Raw genomic sequence first — 16,653 nt, forward strand, 5'->3', positions numbered from 1 at the left:
TCATATAATAAATCATGGAAAATTAAATGAGATCCATACACTGAAAAATTACATGATTTTTAAATGAACAACCTTCATTAAGAACATAATATATAGAACAATCACTATCACTCTAGAAGCAGAAAAAAATTACAAAATTCAGAGAATGGTGATTTTTCTCCAAACTGAAAGTTACATACAGAATGATGGAGATTCCCTTAGCTTTACCTCCCTGAGATAGTTTAGTTTAGATTTACCCTCTAACACCTTTTGACCAATGAAAAACCTAATATATAGCCATGCATATTAAAGCCCTAAAAAGAATAAAGTTAAATTATTTGCCTGACTGATGGCTCAAGTCCAATATGTCAAAGACTCACTGCATCATAAACCTTGCCTATCACGTAACCTACACCTCAAAGTTAGAAATTTATTTGAAGGACCTAAGGGTTGAGGCTGACCTTCAACCTGAGTAGTCAGCAAACATGTTGAGATGAAAGGTGTCCCATCTATAAAGCCTGCTGTGAGATGCTTTAAGGGAAACTCCACTACCTTAACTCTTGAGTCACGGGCCACAGAGACTTCAAGGACATCATCACTTGAGAACCAGCTGAGGCGGGCAAAACATCATTTTGGAGGCCTTGGCTGGACCCATGCTGGTATGCATGTGATGGATGTATAATCATGATCCCTAGTTGATTTCTGTTTGCTCTGAAGTTTCCTTTCTTGAGGCTTTCCAGGAGGTTTCTGAAAAAATCATCCAGGCAACAAGGTACTGCCCCCCTGGAATCTCAATGCTCAATATTACATCTTGGGGCAGGTGTAGCATCCAAAGCAGTCACGACTCTATCAGAAGCGTTAGAGGCACAGGCTGTGCCACTCTGTGGCAGAAAACCTGCGCAGGGCTGGAAGTAATGGAGCCACTCCTCCATTTTCCTGAAAGGGAGGGAAGGGAGAAGGGGAGAAAGCAAAACAATATGGGAGGAAGGGTAAAAACCCACAAACAATGATCGGAACTGGTGCATGAGAGAATAGAACCCCATAACCCAAACAAGCTAAGTCTTCTAAATCACGTAATACCAAGATAATGTCTTCTTACCCCTTACACCTTCATCTACTACAAGAAAGCAAAAATAAAATAAGGAATAAGCCCAACAATGCAAAGACGAACAAACAAGCAAAAAAAAAAAAAAAAGAGAGAGAGAGCCAAGAAAAGCCTTTAGTTATTCTGATCTGATCTAGAAAAGAGATGCATAATGTTTCTTGTTTAAGTGCTCAAACAGGGAACAAGTAAACTACCTCTTTCTGTTGGTGAATCACTAATTCAAAACATTAAATTTCTGAAATAGAAGCAATCGAGAGAGTGATCTCTTGTACCATGGAGGTTTTAGGCAAATAGCTATTACAAAAGCAACACAAAATGTGAGAGCTAGAAAAAGGGACCTTAGAGTCCAATTCTGTCACTTTACAAAGGAGGAAACAGGCTTAGAAAGGGAAAAAGATGAAGCCATAGAAATAAAGCTAGTTAGTGGCAAAGCCAGAAGTAGCACCTAGGATCCTGAATCCCAATATTCTCTAATTTTAGTATGCCAGTGCTATCTATATTCTCTACTCATTCACTACTGCTATGTTTATTAGTACTTCATGAATACACTACAGTCAGTCACATTGTTAAAGATATCTGTATTTCACTGATTTCCAAATGTTTTTTGAAATGAAAGAATTCAAGCTTCGACTTTTAAAGATTAAATAAAAAAGATTTCTAAACATCTTTAGTCCAGTATGCTCCATTTCTGAAATGCACTTGACAGGCCATCTCAGACACATCCCTATAATCTATTCTTTTATCTTTTAAGAGGTTCTGAAAACAGGTTTGAAGAAAAGTGCTAAATAAAAAATGCTATTTTAGAAGGCCAAAACAGTATGGTGCATCCATACACAAAGATGACAAAATTAAAAAAAAAAAAAACTGTTTACCTTTGTGCACAATATCACAATAGAATAATTAGTTAAAACAGAATTCTGAGGCAGATTACAGGTTTAAATGTATACTCTTTAGAGATGCAAAACAAGTATCTAAGTATATGTAGTGTTAAAATACCATACCATATTCAAAATGTTGATACATAAAACAATTCAAATGGCTACAGCCAAAAAACATTGAAAACTTTTTGTGACAACAAGGTGGGGAAAACATATTCTTCTAATAAAGTGTGAGGCATTAACAAATGTTATATACTTCAGGGTTAAGAATAAAAACTAGGGGCACCCGGGTGGCTCAGTAAGTTAAGCATCCGACTTCAGCTCAGGTCATGATCTCACAATTTGTGGGTTAGAGCCCCGTGTCGGGATCTGTGCTGACAGATCAGAGCCTGGAGCCTGCTTCAGATTCTGTGTCTCCTTCTCTCTCTGCCCCTCCCTCACTCATGCTCTGTCTGTCAAAACTAAACATTAAAAAATGTAAAAAAAGGGGCACCTGGGTGGCTCAGTCACTTGAGCGTCTGACTTCAGCTCAAGTCATGATCTCACAGTTGGTCGGTTCGAGCCCGCATCAGGCTCTGCGCTGACAGCTCCGAGCCTGGAGTCTGCTTCAGATTCTGTGACTCCCTCTATCTCTGCCCCTCCCTCACTTGCACTCTGTCTCTGTCTCTTGAAAATAGATAAATGTCAAAAAAAAATTTTAATGTAAAAAAAAAAAAGCCAGAATATTTTATAGAATATGGAATTCCTCATTTTCAAAATCTGTATTAGTATTTTTTAAGTGTTTAGTTCAAAATTAGTACCTTGATATGAACCGTTCTATAAAATATGACTAAAGTATAATGATCTGTACCCCAAAATGGTGGAATTTATGAAATAATGATGATGTCACTAAATAATCAAAAAGCTAAACAGTTTGAAACACTTTTTAGTCATATGTTTACGATGTTTGCAGTTAATGAAAAACAGCACTGTTTTCTTTTTAGTGAGAGTACCAGAAAAATTAGTATCAAATAATTTTTTTAAAAACTTACAAACACAAAAAAATAAAAGCTGTATGAAATTAAAAATGCACAGTATATTAACAATTTATGCTATGAAGTTTGCTATACTGTTTGAATAAACTCAAATTACAAAATGTACATTCCCTGATTTTATGTAAAATTTAAGGCAGTTATGGAGGAAATTTTAACAAGAAAAATTTATTAACATAAAAAAATACAGAAAATTTGTTCATATTAAAGAACCAGTTTAATATTTTCTTATACTTGAAAGGCAAAAACAGATCTTATTCATCTCAATTCATCCCAAACTTCAAAGTTAAAGACAAAGGAGACATATATTAAGTCAGAAAAATGGATCATTTTTGCTAACACTAGAAAATACAGACCCTCTTTTTGGGGAGGGTCTATTTTCTATGCTCTAAAAGTCCCAATATCACCAAAGAACAAAGAGCAGGAAAGAAAGGAGGGCTGAATATAATGTTTAAATCTTAAGCAGAGATCACTACTACTGACCATATTTCTTTTCTTGCTGAAAATTCTAGCATTTAAAAAGGAGATCTTATGGCAACTGCAACCAGTTTGGTTAACTACAAATAGATCCTATCTACTGACTAGGCACCTATATATACTTAAATGACTTACAATACTTACCTGCACTATAAAATAAAATAAATTTTAAAAGTTACCTTGAAGCTATCAGGCATTTAAAACCCTTACTCAAACATAAAAGTAAGTGAAATGCTTCATTCAAAATGCTACCTTTGTTTTTTAACACAATAAAGGATAACCAAAGCAATTTTGGTAACAGGACCACCATGAAAAAAAAACATTTCACAGAGAAACAATTCTTCCAGATTTAGCAAATTCATATAAAGAATAAAGAGATTCTTCCAGATTTAGCAAATTCATATAAAGAATAAAGACGTGTAGAAGATAAACATTCTGAAAAGTGTTTAAAATGGAATCCAAATGAAGTCTTTTGTTAAGGAACTTGAGATATACTCAACCTTTTAAACATTGCTGAAATCAGGTAAACAATCATTAAATATCTTCATTAGCATGAACAAACAACATCCAGGAACGATTAATTACTTCTGAAAATATGCTGAATTAATAGTACAGAACCTTCATCAACAGAATATCCACACCAAGCTAGTAGGGAGAAAACAATCATTTGTATATTTTCCAGTTGAAAAGCAAGGTATTACCAAATAACAAAATAATTGGAAAATTTTAAGGCACTAGTGTAGTTCCACTATAATTAAGTAGAACTTCTATTAACAATGGACAATTCCTTTAAGCAATCTCCATGTCAAATTTTGCTTCTATGTAGTAAGTATTTAGCCCCACTGAGAAAGAAATTATGAGAAAAACTGGAATATTATTAGATCCAATTAAGCATTCTTCAATTATAAGGTAAATATTTGTATGTGTGTGCCAGGGAAGGGTAGCCACATAAAATCTCAGTTTTTAGTCAAAATTGGAATAAAGAAAGAATGCTTATTTAGAAAACAATCTCCAAATAAAGAATATTCTGAAAATAATTCCTTTTTGGAGAGAATAGAGTCTTCACTGATTGTGTAGTATGCAACCTCTAAAGACAAGCCTAGTTGAATGATCCTCAACACAAACACTGTTAAACTTGAACAAACTACCATCTTGCCTCTTGAGACTAATGCACAGTGCAGGTATACGAATATAGGACACTAGAAAATATTTGGTCAAAATACACCTATTAAGGAATCGCAACACATTTTCAATGCCAACTAACTATAGAAATGCAACAGTAATCAAATTACATGAATAAATGTTGTTTAAATGAAAGAACCAATTTAAAACACAACAGGTATTTGAAAGACAACATTAACATAATGGCATATTCAAATAACTGACTTTTAAAATTACATGTATAATTTAAATAACCTAACAAACTGTTTTGTATTCTTCTCCCTTTCAAAAAGTATGTAAAGTCTAAGCTGTAAAATTCTAAGTAAATTATCAATTATACAAAATTCAACATATAAAGTTAGTCTATTTATTTTTCTAAAAAGTTCAACCAAAGAAAGTTAAACTGTCAATCAACCTATAATACTTTGTCATTGTTTATTAAATAAATACTATTAAACAGAAATTAATTTACACGTTAGACCACTCTATCTCACAGTAGCATGCATTTACTTTCAAATTTACTTTCAAATATGCCACATAAGAGTATGCTAAAATAACAAATTTACATATTCATACCTAATAAAATATTCAGTACATGGCTAAGTTTTTTAAATGACCTCAAAAGCTATCATAGCTTTAAAACAGAAAAGACACAGATAAGAGTGAAATCTACTTTCACATAAATATATATAAGTACATATATATATATTCATATGTAAGTATATGTTTAGGGAATTATAAAGTATTTACTTCCTCAATTTCAGAAATATCAAAACTTTGCTGGCTACAAACTACCTTCCATATCTTGATTTTAACAAAATCTTTCAACTTTCATGAAAAGATACATAATTAAAATTAAATGCTTGAACAAGAAAAAGTTTTACAGAAATTTATTGCATCCAAACAGTTAAGCCATGGCATTAATACACTATTTACCTCTCCATAAATGTCAACACTGAAAATGTATTAACAACATTGCTAAAAAGTCAAAGCATATGAAATGTATACAAAATTTATACACAATTACACAATTGTGTACAAATTTACACAAAATTACAACATGCTGCATACTAAAATACATCCTACTCAAAAATGTGAAACTGGTAAAAAATAATTCCAAGAATTAATTGTGATCTGCAAACAAATTTTTAAAATTTGCTTAGTGCATATTCAAATATGCTCAAATACATTATCTATGCTAAAATAGTTCCATATGGTATTTGTATCCCCACCATGGGTATTAGATACCTCTTTGGTATGTTCAATATGAAATAAGTTATTAATGGTGTATTTTATAAAGGCACGTTAAAGTAAGTATAAAGAAAAACATGTTCAAGATAAAATTCAATTCTTCTCAAAAGTACTCGACAGGGTTGTATTTTTTAATCACAAATACAAGATGGAATTAACTATACCTTCCAATATAATACTTGCCAGTTACAGAGATATAATCAAACAACTTAAAAGATGAAAATATTTATATTTTGACAGATTCTAACACAAATATAAAATTATCATACCTTAATGACACTCTCATCTGGTGGCTAAATATGAGATTAAGGTTCATCACTCATAGTTAAATTAGAATATAGCATGTTTTAAATATTATTAGCCTTTCAATAATACTGGAGTCCTTGTGGTTTACAGGAAAACAAATTAGTAGTATAAATAAATAGAGGAACTAAAGCATTTTAAAAGACAAGTTTTTAAATGCTTCCATAATCTATGATCATGTACTATAAAACTTGCTGAGGAATAACATGTAGGCCTTTACCATTCCATTCTCGACCCCACCCCATCTCATAAAATAACTGGGTATGTATATATTTAATTTTTATATACTAGGTAAGCAGCAACTGAATCATTGTGTCCATGATTAATCTCTCTTTAAAAGTACAAAATAAAATTGTTCATTTCCCATAAGAAAAACATTCTACTGGGAGAATGCTGATCTCAGAAACAGAAAACCCTATCAGCAACAAGATACAGAAAACAGAGCTAGAATAACAGCTGGCCCCACAGCATTTACTAACTCAAAGTTAATTTCTTACAAAATTATGACACAAAAATTACATGTATATTTTCAAATTTTCTTAATATCATAACTTACTATTAGGAATAAATGGATGGTTAATATAGTGTTCTTTAGTAAAACCATCAAATCTATCATTGATATTTGGTGCCAGAATTAATCACAGAAAATTTCATCCCATCTTTTCATTTTAGAAATCAGAATATTTTGGCAGAGTAGTTAAGTCACTTGCGCATAATCACACATACAGTTGTTAGAGAAGTTAGAACTAGAAATCAGATATTCTTATCCCCATTATTCCCAAATTCCACCCACTACACCACACTAAGTTGTCGAAGTTTTGCGTAGGATACACTATATTCCAGGAAGGGTTTAAAAGACAGGTAAAAAATTTAGGGTTATATTCTTTGATACATTCATTTTCATTATTCTTCATTGTTAGGATACGGGTATGTCTGTATTTTTTTCTACTCCTACCATCCCTTAGATTAAGTGAATATGTACAGGCTACACTGTTTACTTTTAAATCAGCTGTTTAAGTTTTATTAAAGTTAACCATCATACTATCTATTTTATGAGAAAAATAGTTAAAATCCAAATCACTCTGGACACTTTGTATACTGATACTTATTTTGAAAACAATTTCTTAATCTTACATATCTGAGCAATCTCCTTTCTTTCACTTTGAATTGGTCTTAATAAATAGGACCACCATATTAGATGGCAAATAAAAACAAAAATCAAATACTGAGGAGATGTCTGTTGTTACCAATTTATTGAAATCATTTACTTTCATCAATAAAATAATTTGCTGAAATTAAAATATTCTCAAAGAATTATCACAGTTTACATGGGAACATAAAATTGACAGTGCTGTTTTTATAACACACCCTATGCTAGGTGTGTTAATATTCGTATTTACTTTCTCTTAAGGTTTATGAGTTTTAGCCCATTTTCTGGCCTTTCTTTCAAACTTGCAGGAAGACTGTGAACGAGTCTTTCTAAGGCAGGCACTCCTGGTTTTTACAACCGGCTTGCGGTTCCGTTGCTGCTGTTTGTGCCCACGCCTAGGGTGTGTTATAATCTTTTTTAAGTCCTTACAGATGGAATCATACCTATTCTCAGGATCATTGTCGTCATCATCATCATCCACCGTGACAGGCACTGATTTAGATAAGGCTTCATCTCCTTGAGGGGAAAAAAGTGTACTTAAAATTAGGTTTGAATTGTCTATATAAATAAAACCATGTAAAATAAAACTGAAAGCTAAAAAGTTTAAAACAACTAGTGGATTCTAAACTGTACTCTGAATCCAAAACATGAGTAAAAAAAATTTATACAAAAAACACAATGGGGAATTTATGAAGTGCCAGCAGTAACACAATAGTTGTATCTTATATATTTCAAAGTTCCTTCCCAGAATACAAGTTTTTTTTTCAATATATGAAGTTTATTGTCAAATTGGTTTCCATACAACACCCAGTGCTCATCCCAAAAGGTGCCCTCCTCAATACCCATCACCCACCCTCCTCTCCCTCCCACCCCCCATCATCCCTCAGTTTGTTCTCAGTTTTTAACAGTCTCTTATGCTTTGGCTCCCTTCCACTCTAACCTTTTGTTTTTTTCCTTCCCCTCCCCCATGGGTTTCTGTTAAGTTTCTCAGCATCCACATAAGAGTGAAAACATATGGTATCTGTCTTTCTCTGTATGGCTTATTTCACTTAGCATCACACTCTCCAGTTCCATCCACGTTGCTACAAAGGGCCATATTTCATTCTTTCTCATTGCCACGTAGTACTCCATTGTGTATATAAACCACAATTTCTTATACATTCATCAGTTGATGGACATTTAGGCTCTTTCCATAATTTGGCCATTGTTGAGAGTGCTGCTATAAACATTGGGGTACAAGTGCCCCTATGCATCAGTACTCCTGTATCCCTTGGGTAAATTCCTAGCAGTGCTACTGCTGGGTCATAGGGTAGGTCTATCTTCAATTTTTTGAGGAACCTCCACACTGTTTTCCAGAGTGGCTGCACCAATTTGCATTCCCACCAACAGTGCAAGAGGGTTCCCATTTCTCCACATCCTCGCCAGCATCTATAGTCTCCTGATTTGTTCATTTTGGCCACTCTGACTGGCGTGAGGTGATTATCTGAGTGTGGTTTTGATTTGTATTTCCCTGATGAGGAGCGATGTTGAGCATCTTTTCATGTGCCTGTTGGCCATCTGGATGTCTTCTTTAGAGAAGTGTCTATTCATGTTTTCTGCCCATTTCTTCACTGGATTATTTGGTTTTCGGGGTGGAATCTGTATTGTATTCATGAGTAGAATTACCAAGAGATATATTCAAGTACAGTAAAACTGATTCCTTATAAAAAGCTACACTGCTGGGGCACCTGGGTGGCTCAGTCGGTTAAGCGTCCAATTTCAGCTCAGGTCATGATCTCACGGTCCATGAGTTCGAGCCCCACGTCGGGCTCTGTGCTGTCAGTTCAGAGCCTGGAGCCTGCTTCAGATTCTGTGTCTCCCTCTCTCTCTGCCCCTCCCCCACTCACGCTCTGTCTCTATCAAAAAATGAAAAAACATTAAAAAAAAATTTTTTTTAAAATTACACTGCTATCCTTTGACCAAAAATCTAAAGTGGCTGGAGCACCTGAGTGTTTCGGTGAGTTTAGCATTGCACCCCTGATTTTGGCTCAGGTCATGATCTCACAGTTCCTGAGATCAAGCCCTGCATCACGCTCTGTGCTGAACGTGGACCCTGCTTAAGATTCTCTCCCTCCCCCTCTCTCTGCCCCTCCCCTGCTTGTGCTGCATCTGAAAATAAATAAACCTAAAAAAAATTAATCTAAAGAGGATAAGATGAAGGGGTGCCTGGGTGGTTCAGTGGGTTAAGAATCCAACTCTTGATTTCAGTTCAGGTCATGATCTCATGGTTGGGAGATAGAGCCCTGCATTGGGCTCTGCACAGAAGCATGAAGCCTGCTTGGAATTCTTTCTCTTTCTCTCTCTCTCTCTCTCCCCCCTCCCTCCCTTTCTCCCCTCTCCCTCCTCCTCTTCACTCACTCTCTCTCAATAATAAATATTTTTAAAAAAATAAAAATGTAAAAAAAATGGTTAAGATTTGTGCATTTCACTGTATGTAAATTTCACCTCAAAAACACACTTCTATATTAACCTGTCATTAATACTATTTATGGTGAAGTAATTAGGGAGAAGTATGCTGATGATTACCATTTACTTTGAAATGCATCAAGGATTTCAAGGGCATTCATTACATTGAGTGAAAAAAGTCAATCTCTAAAGGTTTCACACCTCATGATTCTACCTCAAAATGACAAAATTAAAGATGAAAATAGAATTAACAGTTGCCAGGGGTTAAGAATACAGTTAAGTAAGTGGGTGTCTGGGTGGCTCAGTCCGCTGAGCTTCCAACTTCAGCTCAGGACATGCTCTCACAGCTCAGGAGTTTGAGCCCTGCATCCGGCTCTGTGCTGACAGCTCAGAGCCTGGAGCCTGCTTCAGATTCTGTGTCTCCCTCTCTCTCTGCCCCTCCCCCTCTCATGCTCTGCCTCTCTCTGTCTCAGAAATAAACAAACATTAAAAAAATTTTTTTTAATTTTTAAAAAAAGAATATGGTTAAGCAAGGTGATGTGCATAAGGGGTAGCAAAAGGGAACCTTGTGGCAATGAACAGTTCAGTATCTTGACTATGGTAATGGTTATACAAAACTACACAAGTGATAACAATTGCAGAGAACTGTACTTACATATACATAAACACACAAACAAATCAGTGCATGAAAAACTGGTTAAACCACAATAAATCTTCAGTTTTCTGATTTTGACATTGTACTACAGTTAAATAAGATGTCACCGCTGGGGAAAACTGAATGGAGGGTATCATTCAAGACCTCCATGTCCATTTTTTTTTTTTTTTGCAATTTCCTGTGAATTTATAATTCATTCAAAATGAACAGTTAAAAAGAGAAAAAATTAGGTATATTGATGGATAAATATAAGGATATATAAATAAATATGTGATAATATGAACATAGTACAATGTTAATGACAGAAGCTTTTCTGTATATTTAAATTTGCTTCATAATAAAAGATAGGGACAATATGTTACAGAAAAAAATGCATAAAGAACACAGACAACTATAGGTTCAGGATAGAAATATGCTAAACATAGAAAGGCAAAAATAAATCTTAGAATACCCTAGCAAACTCATAATCAATACCTCAAACAGACCACTCTTCAAATGAAATATTACTAGTAATATTACTGTTGTTCCTCTACTACACCTTTCAAAATTTGACATATCCTTCAAAGTTGAGTTCAAATTTTACCTGTTCAAAGTCTTTCTCTAATATTTAGATTAAATGGCCCAACTGCTATTTACCACACAGCCCCATTTTAGTTTTATATGTTTCTTGTGGTATTTTTTAAAATAATGATTTATCTATGTCTATCTAATTCATTGGACTGCAATCTCCTAGGACCATATTCTTCATTTTGGTTGCTCATGCCCCTGCCATTCTCAAGCCCCAATTTTTCTAGTAAACTATTACACCTCATTATAGGATACCCACATATGGCTGAATAAACTGGAATCATGTAAATATACAGGAGCAGGAGAGGCATTTTAAGAGTTCAAAAATATTGTTCCCTTAATTAAGTTGGACATATTAGGAAACTACGCCATGTTTATATACGCATAAACAAATTATAAAGGAATGTCACTTATCATTGGCTCACAACCAAACTTATCTTGAAGAACAGTACTTTTTATAGTGCTTATTTTCAATGCCCTTCATAATCTTTTCTGCTTAAGATTTTTACAAAGTCCAATTTCTAGATGTATTAATTTACAAGCAAAATTATCTTCTTCATCTAAAGTAATCAATTCCAAGAAATATCCAGGGTAAAGAAAATCCAAACAAGGCTTATTCCACCAAATAGCTGAGAGAGACTGGCATCTCCTGAAGAGCTCAATTCTCAAGGCTTCTATGGATATGTACTAGCACACTAGTACTTGAAAACAAAGTTACACGGAACACAATGATCACAATGGAACAAAATGATCTATACAAGTGCTCAGGTAAGGAATTATGGGGGTATGCACCCTATGAATATTTGCCATACATTGCCATCTCTTAAGATCAAATGAATACATATTACTTATATATGTATTAGTTTTAAACATGAGAGATATATCATAAAACTCTTATAAGTGTCAGATCAAGTTAGATTTGGGGAGATGAAAATTAGCAATTGAAATCAAACATGCTGATTTCACTGGGAAGCTGATTAATCATGGAAACCAATTTTCCAAATTTTAAGATTAAGTCAATAGTCTACAATTAGCCAATGAGAATATCCCATGTAACTACTCACAATTTATTATTCTTATACTCTAATCCTTAATAAGAGTTTTCCCAATTAACCTGATAAAACATTGATATGACATCAAAGTAACTATTAGATTGTAATATGAATACAAACAATATCTTAAACTACCATATAGTTGACCCTTGAACAACACAGGTTTAAACTGCACAGGTCCACTTATAACTGCATTTTTTACAGGATAGTACTATAATTGTATTTTCGATTAACATTTCCTTTTATCTAGTTTACTGTAAGAATATAGTATATACAACATAGAAAATATGTGTTAATCAACTATTGGTGTTTTTGGTAAGGCTTCCAGTCAACATCAGGCTATTAGAGGAATTAGTTTTTAAGGAAATTATTTTTTCCTAAACTAAAAAATTAGTTTTTGAGGAATCAAAAGTTACACATGGATTTCTGAGTGAAAAGGGGGTCAAGGGGGTCAGCATCGGTAACCCTTACATTTTTCAAGGGTCAACCATAATTTTAAAATCAAAAAGCTCTCAATGTAAGTTTTGTAAATTGTTGCCTAAGTTCATCTGGCAGCAAAACTTGATCTAAACTGTTCAGTCCTTTAACTATGAATGTTCAGATGTTCTGCAGCAGAAATACTAACTTGCTCATGGGAGTGTTGCCTCACATGCAACTAGGGCTATAACATAATATATGCTAACTAATCTACATAATCTTTCTAAAAATCAAAAAGTTGAAAACGCTAAAACACACTGGGCCCAACAATTTCAGGGACAGCAGACTTGTAGTTAAAGCCATACGGGCAAACATCCATATAGGTATCTGACAACGCAAAGCATTAAACTGAATATGCAATGAAAATCACACTTGGTTTCCAAATCAACGCATCAGATAAGCACTATATACAAGAAATTGGAAGTTTTATTAAAAGGCAATACTCATGTCAATTGCACAAATTCCAATTGGGATAAATGTAAAATCCTAACTTAAGGATTCAAAGGAAAATTTTAAACACTCTGCCTGTGCTGGAAACATAGTTATACCTGAAATCTCCTCAATAAGATTTTAAAATAAAATTCATGTGGACTTCTGGGTAAGATGATGGAGTAGGAGGATCTCAAGCTCTCTTCATCTTATGGTTACATCTACATAACAGCCACATCAGAGTAAACAAAAAAGAAAATGAACTGAAGACTAGTAAAACAGACTTGCCACAGCTAAATGTAGACAAAAGGCCACAACCAAGAGGGCAGAAAGGGCAAACATATGATGGGGAGCCAAAGAGAATCTTGGGTCTTTCAGCAGAAGGGAGGGATGCCATGCAGGCACAGCGGGAAGAAGAGCAGACCCCAACCCAGGCATCCCAAGCATGGTAAGCAACCTTACTGATAAGAATGTGGTAACTTTAGGGGACTTTAATACTCCACTTACTACAATGGACAGATCATCTAGACACAGGATCAATAAAGAAACAAGGGCCCTGAATGATACATTGGATCACATGGACTTGACAGATATATTCAGAACTCTGCATCCCAAAGCAAAAGAATATACTTTCTTCTCGAGTGCACATGGAACATTCTCCAAGATAGATCACATACTCGGTCACAAAACAGCCCTTCGTAACTATAAAAGAACTGAGATCATACCATGCATACTTTCAGACCACAATGCTATGAAACTTGAAATCAACCACAGGAAAAAGTCTGGAAAACCTCCAAAAGAATGGAGGTTAAAGAACACCCTACTAAAGAATGAATGGCTCAACAAGAGAAGAAATTTAAAAATATGTGGAAACAAATGAAGATGAAAATACAACAACCCAAATGCTTTGGGATGCAGCAAAGGCAGGCCTGAGAGGAAAATACATTGCAATCCAAGCCTATCTCAAGAAACAAGAAAAATCCCAAATACAAAATCTAACAGCACACCTAAGGAAATAGAAGCAGAATAGCAAAGACACCCCAAACCCAGCAGAAGAAGAGAAATAATAAAGAGCAGAGCAGAAATAAACAAAATAAAATCTACAAAACTGTAGAGCAGATCAATGAGACCAAGAGTGGGGTTTTAAAACAAAATGGTTAAACCTCTAGCCAGGCTTCTCAAAAGGAAAAGGGAGATGACCCAAATAGATAAAATCATGAATGAAAATACAATTATGACAACCAATCCCTCAGAAATACAAGCCATCTTCAGGGAATACTATGAAAAATTATATGCCAACAAACTGGACAACCTGGAAGAAATGGACAAATTCCTCAGCACCCACACACTTCTAAAACTCAAACAGGAAGAAATAGAAAACTTGAACAGACCCATAACCAGTGAATAAATTGAATCAGTTATCAAAAATCTCCCAACAAATTAAGAGTCCAGGACCAGATGGCTTCCCTAGGGAATTCTACCAGATATTTAAAGCAGAGATAATACCTATCCTTCTCAAGTTGTTCCAAAAAATAGAAACAGAAGGAAAACTTCCAGACTCATTCTATGAAGCCAGAATTATTTTGATTCCTAAACCAGACAGAGACCCAGGAAAAAAAAAAGAGAACTACAGGCCAATATCCCTGATGAATATGGATGCAAAAATCCTCAATAATACTAGCAAATCGCATTCAACAGCATATAAAAAGAATTACTCACCACCATCAAGTGGAATTCATTCCTGGGCTGCAGGGCTGGTTCAACATTCACAAATCAATCAATGTTATACATCACATTAATAAAAGGAAAGAAAAGAACCATATGATCCTGTCAATCGATGCAGAAAAAGCATTTGACAAAATTCAGCATCCTTTCTTAATAAAAACCCTTGAGAAAGTTGGGACAGAAGGAACATACTTAAACATCATCAAAGCCATGTATGAAAAGCCCACAGCTAATATCATCCTCAATGGGGAAAAACTGAGAGCTTTCTCCCTGAGATCAGGAACACGACAGGGATGTCCACTCTCACCGTTGTTTAACATAGTGTTGGAAGTGCTAGCATCAGTAAGCAGACAACAAAAAGAAATCAGAGGCATCAAAATTGGCAAAGATGAAGTCAAGCTTTCACTTTTTGCAGATAACATGATATTATACATGGAAAACCTGATAGACTCCACCAAAAGTCTGCTAAAACTGATACATGAATTCAGGAAAGTTGCAGGATACAAAATCAATGTACAGACATCAGTTGCATTCTTATACACTAATAATGAAGCAACAGAAAGACAAATAAAGAAACTGATCCCATTCACAATTGCACCAAGAAGCATAAAATACCTAGGAATAAACGTAACCAAAGATGTACAAGATCTGTATGCTGAAGAATATAGAAAGGTTATGAAAGAAATTGAAGGAGATATAAAGAAATGGAAAGACATTCCCTGCTCATGGATTGGAAGAATCAATATTGTTAAAATGTCAATACTACCCAAAGCTATCTACACATTCAATGCAATCCCAAGCAAAATTGCACCAAGATTCTTCTCGAAGCTAGAACAAGCAATCCTAAAATTTGTATGGAACCACAACACTCCAAATAGCCAAAGTAATTTTGAACAAGAAGACCAAAGCAGGAGGCATCACAATCCCAGACTTTAGCCTCTACTCCAAAGCTGTAATCATCAAGATAGCATGATATTGGCACCAATACAGACACATAGACCAATGGAATAGAATAGAGACTCCAGAATTGGACCCACAAGAGCATGGCCAACTAATCTTTGACAAAGCAGGAAAGAATATACAATGGAAAAAAAGACAGTCTCTTTAACAAATGGTGCTGGGAGAATTGGAAGCAACATGCAGAAGGTTGAAACTAGACCACTTTCTCATACCATTCACAAAAACAAACTCAAAATGGATGAAGGACCTGAATGTGAGACAGGAAACCATAAAAACCCTAGAGGAGAAAGCAGGAAAAAACCTCTCTGACCTCAGCCGCAGCAATTTCTTACTTGACACATCCCCAAAGGCAAGGAAATTAAAAGCAAAAATGAACTATTGGGATCTCGTGAAGATAAAAAGCTTCTGCACGGCAAAGGAAACAATCAACAAAACTAAAAGGCAACCAACGGAATGGGAAAAGATATTTGCAAATGACATATCGGACAAAGGGCTAGTATCCAAAATCTATAAAGAGCTCACCAAACTCCACACCCGAAAAACAAACAACCCAGTGAAGAAATGGGCAGAAAACATGAAGAGACACTTCTCTAAAGAAGACATCCAGATGGCCAACAGGCACATGAAAAGAGGCTCAAGGTTGCTCCTCATCAGGGAAATACAAATTAAAACCACACTCAGATGCCACCTCACACCAGTCAGAGTGACTAAAATGAACAAATCAGGAGACTACAGATGGTGGCGAGGATGTGGAGAAACGGGAACCCTCTTGCACTGTTGGTAGGAATGCAAACTGGTGCAGCCACTCTGGAAAACAGTGTGGAGGTTCCTCAGAAAATTAAAAATAGACCTACCCTATGACCCAGCAGTAGCACTGCTAGGAATTTACCCAAGGAATTCAGGAGTGCTGATGCATAGGGGCACTTGTACCCCAATGTTTATAGCAGCACTTTCAACAATAGCCAAATTATGGAAAGAGCCTAAATATCCATCAACTGATGAATGGAT

At 35.0% G+C, this 16,653-nt stretch overlaps 1 protein-coding gene across 13 annotated transcripts in view; it reads right to left on the minus strand.

Annotated features, from left to right (window-relative positions):
• The window catches only part of ATRX (ATRX chromatin remodeler), a 307,952-nt gene that overhangs the window by 185,331 nt on the left and 105,968 nt on the right, over positions 1 to 16,653 (minus strand). For all 13 annotated transcript variants that reach the window (XM_053202513.1, XM_053202509.1, XM_053202506.1 and 10 more), the window contains one exon: positions 7,779 to 7,851. In XM_053202513.1, coding sequence (XP_053058488.1) covers positions 7,779 to 7,851 — 73 coding nt within the window. The remainder of the gene's footprint in view (positions 1 to 7,778; positions 7,852 to 16,653) is intronic.

The sequence above is a fragment of the Acinonyx jubatus genome, chromosome X (assembly GCF_027475565.1).
Source record: "Acinonyx jubatus isolate Ajub_Pintada_27869175 chromosome X, VMU_Ajub_asm_v1.0, whole genome shotgun sequence".
Taxonomy (NCBI): domain Eukaryota; kingdom Metazoa; phylum Chordata; class Mammalia; order Carnivora; family Felidae; genus Acinonyx; species Acinonyx jubatus.